Source organism: Ochotona curzoniae, unplaced genomic scaffold (genome assembly GCF_017591425.1).
Source record: "Ochotona curzoniae isolate NIBS_2020 unplaced genomic scaffold, NIBS_Ocur_1.0 contig_2688, whole genome shotgun sequence".
Classification (NCBI taxonomy): Eukaryota; Metazoa; Chordata; class Mammalia; order Lagomorpha; family Ochotonidae; genus Ochotona; species Ochotona curzoniae.
This window is the reverse complement of record NW_024465553.1, coordinates 6,457,282-6,466,957: the sequence shown is the minus strand read 5'-3', so window position 1 is coordinate 6,466,957 and position 9,676 is coordinate 6,457,282. Positions and strand designations below refer to the sequence as shown.

The 9,676-nt window shown below is 59.5% G+C and overlaps 1 protein-coding gene across 1 annotated transcript; it reads left to right on the top strand.

The window, feature by feature from the left end:
- Positions 1–355: 355 nt before the first annotated feature.
- CHGA (chromogranin A) lies at positions 356–9,183 on the top strand. Its single transcript, XM_040975577.1, has 7 exons — positions 356–401; positions 1,108–1,154; positions 2,870–2,963; positions 3,628–3,696; positions 5,307–5,405; positions 7,832–8,301; positions 9,100–9,183. Exons 1-7 carry the CDS (start codon positions 356–358, stop codon positions 9,181–9,183), a joined length of 909 nt encoding a protein of 302 aa, XP_040831511.1.
- Positions 9,184–9,676: the final 493 nt, after the last annotated feature.

The following is a 9,676-nucleotide window of genomic DNA, read 5'->3' as shown; positions in this document are numbered from 1 at the left end:
GAGGGGCACTTGCTGGAGGATGAGGGGTGCATGCGGGCAATCGGTGGAACCGCCCGGGGAACCGGCTCCTGCGCACCTGCACCCCACCTCCTCCCCCGAAGCCGGCCGACCCACCTGCTGTGGATGTCCTAAGCCAGCAGCACTGAGAGGAGGGGCCGCACCCCGGGGGTGGGGGCAGGGCCAGGGGCGGCCCCGCTGACGTCATTTCCGGGGTCGGGGTACATAAGGGGCGCCCGGTTGCAGTTGCTGCTGCTGCCGCCGCCTCGACCACAGGGCTGGTTGTAGCCGCGCTCGGACCGAGCGGCGGACGCCCCGCGCTCCCTCGCCGCCAGATTCTTTGCACCCCGACCTCGCCATGCACTCCGCCGCCGTCCTGGCGCTTCTGTTGTGCGCCTGGCAAGGTGAGCGAGGGGTCGGTCCAGGGAAGGTCGGGGAGCCCCTGGCCTCTCTGGCCTCCCGCCCCGAGGCGCTGGCTTGGCGTCCCGCGCCCCTCCGGCCGCTCCGCGGCGGCCATCAGCACCGCGGACAGCGCACGGCGACCCTGCCCCGCGCGCGGGGTAGCAGCGCCCGGACCGGCCCCCTGGAACACCCGGACGGACTCCCCACTCCACCGGGCAGGGCCCCCTGCCTCCGCAGCCCTTGCGAGGCCTTCGGCAGCCTCAGGGCCAGCGTCGACTCCGCGCCGAGGCCGGCCAAGGTCATTGCGGGGAGGTGGGAGAAATGCTTATGGCTTCCCCTCTCCCCTCTTTTCTCCTCCCACACTGCTGCCCTTGAGTCCTGCCTCTGGAGTCTATCACAAGCGCCCCCCTTCTCCGCCTTTTCCTGAGGGGCTGTTCCTCTGCCTGCATCTGTCCCCACCCTCTGCCCCGTTCCCCCGTGGCCCCTGGCCTGGTTTCCCAAGCACCTGCTCCCTTGGGAAGAGTTAAGGCTCCCAGTGCCACCTCTAGGGACTGCCTCACCCCCTCCCGATCTAAGGCAGTAGGGCTGGAAGAGACACAAAATCGCCCCGGCCTCTGGCTGGGGTGGAGGCAGTTTTAAGGGGGGCATTGGGTGCAGGGGTCCTGCTGGGGCAGGAGGTGAGTGAGTGGGCACTCTTTTTCTCCCCAGTTGCTGCCCTGCCGGTGAACAGCGCTCTGAGTAAGGCAGACACCGAGGTAAGAGCAGGGATGCTCCTGGGCTGTGGACACTTGGCGTGCACAGCTAGGTCTCGGGCAGCTGCAGGAGTGCGCGTGGCATAAAGCCAGGAGCCAGCACTGCGGCTACGAGCCTGGGCACAGCTTGCAAAAGAAGATATCAAAGAGTGCTTGCTCTGCCTGCTGTCCTGCTGTGGGGACTCCCCGGCTCCCTCCATACGGTTGCCTGGCCCCACTGGACCTGCTGGCTTGCACACTGGAGCTGGAACCTCTGCGTGGCATCCACAGGCCTCCGGGATTGGCTCTGCCTGCAGCACCCTGCTCGAGGGGCATTCTTGCCTCCTGCAACCCAGGACCTTTGGGGCTGGTGGGGGGGCAGCCCAGGAACTGGCTGGGGGAGGGGGACTTTCTCCAGCAACTGGACATGGACTTGGGTCAGTGTGTGAACAGGGCTTGCTTTGCCATGCTGTGGTGCCCTGTTTACCTCCACTTGAGGGTCAAAGAAATATTTCCTCCACCCTTCCAGGGGCTGTTAAGAAACCACCGTCAAAACTTAAAATGTCGAAGATGGTTCAGTTCTGATTCCATTTTTGATTTCTTTTTAGTGGCAGTGGGCTAGAAATTAAATTTACACCATTCGTTCTAGCTGTGCAGCATTGGGAAAATTGCCTAACCTCTCTGAGCAGCAGTCACAGGGATTGTCCATCCTGGAGCATCTGTTCTTGAGCACCCCAGCCCTCTTGGCACCAGCAGCTGGTTCCTGCCTTCCAGAATCCGCCCTCTTGATGGGTGATCATGTGCGGGCTCAGTGAATGGGCAGGGCCAGCACAGACACAGGCTATGGGCTGCAGGACCCTGCCTGCCACTTGCCCTCAGTGAGACATTCAGGTTTCCGGGGTATGTCGGGCAGAGAGGGTCAGAGACACTGGGCAGCTCGGGTTGAGACCCAAGTGCCCCATGTGGGGTTGGGACTGCATGTGCCATGCAGTGTTGGCCGCTTTGCGAGCCTGGAACTGCGGCTCTGTTGCCTTGGTGTCTCACCGACACAGCCTTCCACTCCCTCGCCTACTCATGCTCCTGTTGTCTGGTACACATGTGACACCTCCCGCTCCTCTACCCAGCCCTAGGCTGTCAGAGCAGGTCTGGGGACTTGCCTTGTTCTCTGGCTGAGGCACAGAGAGGTTAAGCTACCTGCCCAACATCACACAGCTGGGAGACACACTACAGTTTGGGCCATTCAGCAGGGGATAGTACAGGATCCATTTAGCAAGGGGGCCTGATTGGGCACTGGATAGAGACAGAGCTGCTGTCAGCCAGCGGATTCATCCCACCTGTGACTATGGAGCCAGATTAGGAGGCTGTCACTGCTTCCATGTGGGTATTGGAGGAGTGATCCAGGTCCCATTTCAATACGGTAAAGCCAAGGAAATCTAGAAGGGCTCCCTGGAGGAGCTGGCCTGTGGAACTGTGCAAGACCAAAGCATGTTCACAAGATTTCCTGCTGGCATTCCACCTTGGCCTCTGCATCTTCCGAGAAGCAACATTCGGGATGAACGTGAGCCAGGCACCAGTCCTCTTGCACCCCCTGCCCCTGCCCAACAGGTTCAGCTGCTGTTCAAGTGATGAGTTACTGGCAGGCCTGTCCAGCCAGGAGGGCAGAGCTATGCCCCGGATCCTGTAGGGGCTGAGCTCTCCTGCAGGGCAGCCCCAGCCTGTGCCCTCATCTCTCTTCTCAGGTCATGAAGTGCATCGTGGAGGTCATCTCTGACACACTCTCCAAGCCCAACCCGATGCCCGTCAGCCAGGAGTGTTTCGAGACACTTCGAGGAGGTCTGTGCCCGGGACTGGGAGGTGGGCATATGGGTACCTGAGCAAGTGTCTGCTTTGGCTGGGTGCTGGGCTGGGCTCCATGGGGCTTGGGTGATGACGGGGTCCTGGCTCATTTGCTTCTGGAGAACGTAGGTTAGAGAGTGGATATATACATTAACAGAATATCCTAGAATTCTGGGCAGAACCAATCTGAGCTGGGACAGCGAACTTCGGGGTGAGGGTTTTGCGTGTTTTATTTTGAAACCACCTCTGGCACCTGGGTGACACCCCATAGCTTCGTGCTGGACAAAGGCATGGCATGGTGAGCCCAGACTTCCTAACTAGACAGCTAGTGGAAGCTGTAGCTCTTGGGCTGGCCTTTTTAAACAGAAAAGGAGTGCTGGGAATTAAAAAAAGGAGGAAAATGAAGAAATGGAATGTGGGCGGTCTAAGCAAGGCGTGGGGCACGAAGGGCGTTTACAGAGACCCCTTGTGGCGTATGCTCTGGGGTCGGTGGCCACCAACTAGTGCCTGGCAAAGGTGGTAATTTCAGGAGGGCTCTCTGCAGCCCCAAGCTGGCTGCTGCCACACCGCTTTTGTATTTCCAAATGAATCCTGTGTGCTCAGCTGCAACTGCTCGGTGACCTGAGACCCCGCTCCCCATGACAGCGCCCTCTCGTTCCAGACGAACGCATCCTCTCCATCCTGCGGCACCAGAATTTGCTGAAGGAGCTCCAAGACCTGGCTCTGCAAGGTATTTTCCAGGACAGGAGGGGCAGATCAGGAGGGCGGCAGGTGGGGCAACTCGGGCATTTCCTTTCAATCCCAGCGTGCCGCCTGCTTCAGCCATTGCTTGTGCTGTGACAGAGGCCCAGAGAAGCTGAGCCACCTCCCCAAGGTCACACAGTGGGGAGGGACATGCCAAGACCAGATGCAGCAGTCCTCGTGCCCCAGGGCAGCCAGACTGTAGCCCGTGTGGGAGGGCATTTGCAGGGGGCTCCTCACCCCGGTAAACTGTGGGATGCACTGGCGGCAGAAAGACAGGAGAGCTTTTAGTCAGAAGGAAGTGGGGACAGATGGGTCTTGCCTGTCCTCAAGCACAGTCCAGATTTTCAGCATGCTTCAAGGCAAGTGGTGTTTTTTCCACGAGATTAAGCAAGTCCACACAGTCCTGGGAAGAGACATACTTAGTGAGCGAGGTGGTGAGCTCCCCGTCACTGGGGTAGTCAAGGTCAGTCAGGGTGCTGGGTGGGATGCAGGTCATCGGGCTGCTGTTAGCTCACAGAGTTAGCCATGCTACCCAGCACCTCGCCCAGCGAGTTGACAGAATCCCAGCACAGGAACCCCTGTGGCCACTCCCGGGCTGCCCAGCACTCCTTCCCACCCTTGCTTCTTGGGGCCACTGGGGGGACAAAGTGAGAGCTAGGTGTCATGGCAGGTGCTGGGCCAAACAGGGGTCACTGTTCATTTCATCATCCTGAGCCCCAAGTTTGTGTTTTTAAATTAAATATTAAATATGATGATAATATGATCATTTTAATTAGATATTGAATGACTTGTTGCCTTTAAATAATTAACCTAGCAGATCATTATAGGGGAAATGTGTGTGTACAATAGACAGTATTATTTTCTTTTTATTTTAAATGCTTTATTTACTTGAGTTAGAGAGAGAGAGATCTTCCATCTGCTCTTTTACTCCCCATACGGTCAGGGTCGAACTTCCATGAGGAGCCAGCCAGTCACTGGCCCTGGAGCCAGCCACCAGGCCCTAAGGGGTCCCCCACATTCCCTTTTTTTTAAGATTTATTTATTTTTATTACAAAGTCAGATATACAGAAAGGAGGAGAGACAGAGAAAATATCTTCCGTCCGATGATTCACTCCCCAAGTGACCGCAACAGCTGGTGCTACGCCGATCCGAAGCCAGGAGCCAGGAACTTCTTCCAGGTTTCCCACGTGGGTGCAGGTCCCAAGGCCTTGGATCGTCCTCGACTGCTTTCCCAGACCACAAGCAGGCAGAGTGATGGCTGCCGGGATTAGAACTGGCGCCCATATGGGATTCTGGCACATTTAAGGCGAGGACTTAAGCTGCTAGGCCACAGCACTGGGCCCCCACATTCCTCTCATGCAGCATCAGGCAGGGCTTGTTATCTTTCTGGGGAGCTGCGGTGGCTCTTGCAGAGAGGGGCCTGGGGTGCCTGCTGCTCCCCGCCGGCCCTCCTGAACTCAGTTCCCCACAGGGTCATGCGGGGCAGGCCTGGAACATGCTCGACCACGTTCGTGGGTGGGGAAGCAGATGCCCACGTGCCCAGCTCAATGGCCAGGGCTGAGCCCATGGGACAGATTGCCGCTTCTCTGCCACCAGGGGCCCAGGAGAGGGTGCGGCAACAGGAGAAGCAGAGTGGCTTTGAGGCAGAGCTCTCGGAGGTCCTGCACACCCAGAGCGACCAGGCCACACAACCAGGTTTGTCCAACCGGAGGCAGACGGGGGTGCCCCAAGCATGGTGGGTATGCAGGATCATGGGCACCTGGGAGCCAAGAACCCCGTCTCTGTGCCCTGTGAGATCGCTATCATTTCCTTCCCTTCACAAAAAGAAGAAACTGGGACCCAGAGAAACAGTCTCCAGGCCAAGGCGTGCCGCATGACTGGGGACCCAAGTCTGGGTCGGCCGCACTCGTCCAGCCTTGCCCACCCAAAGCCACTGCAGTCTAAGGGTTCCAGGGAGGGTGGGCAGCATGCTCAGGACTTGGGTCAGCTTCCTTGAACCCCAAGACTATTAGGGATCAGGAAGACAGTGGCCTAGGTCAGCACTGTGATCTGGAACCTGTCCTCCCCACCGAGTAAGAGCCCCAGGCTGCCCCGCCATGCTGTGTTGAAGATGGGAACATGAGCTGGGGTCCGGGAGCTAGGCCCCCAGATCCCTTCTTCTGGGCCTGCCAGGGAACCCACAGCCGCCGTGCTGGCAGTGCCTCCCTAGCGGCTGCGGGGTGCAGCTCAGCCTCCTGTAATGGCTGCAGGAGAGCAGGTGTCTGTCTGGACTGAGCATGGAAGCCTGCCAGGACTGCAGAATGGAGGGACCGAGCAGTGGGATCTGCATGCTCGTGCATGTGGTGTCCATGGGTCTGTGTGCATGTGTGTGAATATGCACGTGTGTTTATGTGTCAGCGTGTGCCATGAGCGTTCATGCGTGCGTGCATGTCTGTGTGTGTGTCTGTGTCCATGTGTGTCTGCTTACATGTCTGTGTGTGTCTATGTGTGCCTGTGCTTCTGTGTGAGTGTGTGTACCTGTGCATGTCTGTGCCTGTGTGTCTGCATGTCTGTGTGTAATCCTGTAGCTGTGTGGGAGTATTTGTGTGTGTGTGTGCCAGGTGTGTGTGTGTGTGTGTGTGGCTCCCTTTGGAGAGGCAGCCACATGTCAGCGCATGCCTTGAATTTGGCACTGGGCGTCATCGGCTCTGTCACCTGCAGCCCACAGGAGATGCCAGGCTGCCCACCTCCTCGCAGGCCAGCGGGGCTTCCGCAAGGTGGGGCCTGGGAGGCCCTCTCACCCGGAGCCTGGAGGAGCTCCTGTGGAGTGGTTGGTTCAGGAGCAGCGGTTCCAGCAGGGGAGGGAGGAAGTCCCACTGGTCAGAGGTCATCCTCAAGGCAGCCATGGGAGCACCTGCTGAGGAATTCCTACAGAGAAACCGCCAGAGAACGAAGCCACAGCCATAGGCCTCTTACACAGGTTACGTGATTGTCCAGGGGCACGTAACACTCCAGCTGATGTCTTAATTTTCTGTTCAGGCTTCTATCCTCTTGGGTGAGTTTTTAACTCTGCAGGTTTCTCTTGCCTGTTTTGGTTTAAGAGGCTGGGCCTGGTAGAAGCCAAAGGCGTGGAGACAGGGCCCGGAGACTGGTTGCTCCGTGGGCCTCACGTGCTGTGCTGCCTCTGCAGGGGGGACGGAGGTGGCAGCCCCAGAGGACACGGTGGAGAAAAGGCAGGACATGCGCAGCGGGGAAGCCCCAGACGGAGCCAGGTCACAGGGCTTCTCAGAGACTGGGCGAGAGTCGGCAACCAACGGCACCGGCCAGACCCCTGAGGAGGTGGAGGCCCCCCACACCCAGCCCCCTCCGAGCCAGAAGCAACCAGGCACACGGGCCAACGGGGATGGCGAGGGTCCCTCCCAGGGCCCAGGGGACGGGGACAGAGGGCTGGGTGCAGAGCAAGGACCACAGATGAAGGGAGAAGAGGAGGAGGAGGAAGCCAGGGCTGGAGACAGCTCGGAGGAGGAAGGCCCCACGGCCGCAGGTGACAGCCCAGCCAGCCGAGGCTTGGAGGAGATCCGCAAAGGCGAGAGTACGTATGATGACCAAGCCCCCAGCCTGCGTGTCTGGGAGGAGGGGGTTGGCAGGATGGGGCCTCGCCCACCCGCACAGCAGCCCGGCCATGTTCCTAACAGGCAGCTGAGTTCAGAGAGGTCATCTGGTTGGCCTGAGGTCACACAGTTCATGAGTAGTAAAAGGCCATGAAGCTAGTCCACAGGGAAGGTGAGGGCCCCTCAGGGCTGTGAGTGGGCTTTGGGAACAGAGAGGCAGTGTGATGAGGGAGCCCAATGTTCACACCACCCAGCATGAGCTTTAGTGAGGCGAGGCCCCAGAACCCCACAAGGACATGGTCAGGGTCTCTCCTCGTTCCCCGCACCAGCTGGGGCCAGCGGCTTCAGGGTTGCAGCAGCTGTAGAAGAGGTGGGCTCTCGCCACTGCTCCCCCGGTGGACTGGGTTGTGGGGAGGCCAGGTTGGAGTTGGTGGCCACAGCAGAGGGCCCAGGGGTAGGTTGGGGGGGGCGGGGTGACAGGGACAGGGCTTGGCACCACCCTCATTCTGTTCTTGTCCTCACTTACTGCAGGTAGGTCTGAGGCCTTGGCCTTGGATGGAGCCAAGAAGTCCAAGGCTGAGCCCCCCAAGGGACAGGAAGAGAGGGGACAGGAGGAGGAAGAGCCAGCAGGAGCCCCCCCAGGCCCTACCCGGGGCAGGCCGAGCAGGGAGCCAGAGCTGGAGGAGCTGGGGGAGGAGTTCTCCAAGGAGTGGGAGGATGCCAAACGCTGGAGCAAGATGGAGCAGCTGGCCCAGGAGCTGACAGCTGAGAAGCGGCTGGAGGGCAAGGACGAGGATGCCGCAGACCCCGATCCTGACCGCTCCATGAAGCTCTCCTTCCGGTCCCGGGCCTATGGCTTCAGGGACTCCGGGCCACATCTGCGGCGGGGTTGGAGGCCGTCCTCCCGGGAGGACAGCGTGGAGGCTGGCCTGCCTGCACGGGGCCACAGCTACCCTGAGGAGAAGAAGGAGGAGGAGGGCAGCGCCAACCGCAGGGCTGAGGTTGGTAATGGGCGGAGTTCTAGCTTTGGGCTGGGACTGGCCCAGGGGTTGCGGGCTGGGACAAGCTCCCGGTCCCTGCCCTTCTTGGAGCTTCATTGTTCAAACCATTTATGAAATGGAGGCGTCCTTTCCTTATTACCTTGCACCCTGAGTCACACTCAGGGCTATTTAGGAAGCAGGAGGACACTGTCCCTCAGCAGGCGCACTTGGGTTTTCCTGACGGGGAGCTGGAGGTAGCCCCATGGCTTGCCTGGTCCAAACCGTAGTACCTCATGGCACCTGGGAGACCAAACCCTGTCCACACCCCTGGCTCCAGTGTTCATCCCTGCTCACTCTCCTTGGAGCCCCCAGCCCTCTTTCTGGGCTTGGGGCCTGGGGTCTCCTGGACAGCTGGAGAGCAGGGAGGCTATTGGGAGCTGGGAGAGGGCTGCTGCCTGTTGCCATGGAGATGAAGGGGCTTCAGGGTACACGGTTTGCAGCACCATTCGCATTGCTACAGAAAGCTGGGAAGATTGGAGGCACGTGCTGGCTTCTCGCCACAGCAGGCACAGGGTCCCAGAGTCATGTGGGCAGGGCGGGGTGGGGTCTTCTCTGCTTCTCAGAAGCCCCAGTACCTCAGAACTCATGCCCCCAGGGCTACTCCAAGACAGAACTGGGGGGTGGAGGGCAGCATCCATAGCCTGGCTGTCTCATTTACAGGGAACAGGAAGACAACCCATTCCAAGGTCACGCAGCTCTCCGTACCCAACCCCTGTCCCCTCCATGCCCTTCTGAGCCACCTTCCGTGTTCTCTCCTAGGACCAGGAGCTGGAAAGCCTGTCAGCCATCGAGGCCGAGCTGGAGAAGGTGGCCCAGCAGTTGCAGGCATTGCGGCGGGGCTGAGGCATGGGTTGGCGGGGCCGCCCAGGTCCCCTCCACAACCTGTGGTCCTGGCCGTGCGGCCCAGACCCTCCTCCCAGTCGGGAGCTGGCCTCCAGCCTGCTGAAGCCCAGGCCCCTGGGACTCCCCAGCTTCCTTGCCCCGCCCCACGCTCCACCCATGCCCTGGAATCTCTCCCCACCCCACATTGGTCATTCTTTCTCTGAGCACGAGCAGCTTTCTAGTTTCCCTTCCACTGGACACAACTGCGATAACTTCTGATCTTTGGGGAAAGCTGAGAACACCTGACTGTAACATTCTGTATGAATTTTGCTAAGGAAAATAAATCTGTTCTGGGCCTTTTCGTTTATTCCTTGCTCCCTTCTCAGCTCCAAGCAGGGAGGGCTGCACTTGGATTTGAGCTGATGGATAAGGAGTCTGTTCCATCTGGGGCCCCTCCCTCCGCACCGCTTTTAAAATTTACTTATTTGAAAGGCAGAGTCAGAGAGAGGAAGAC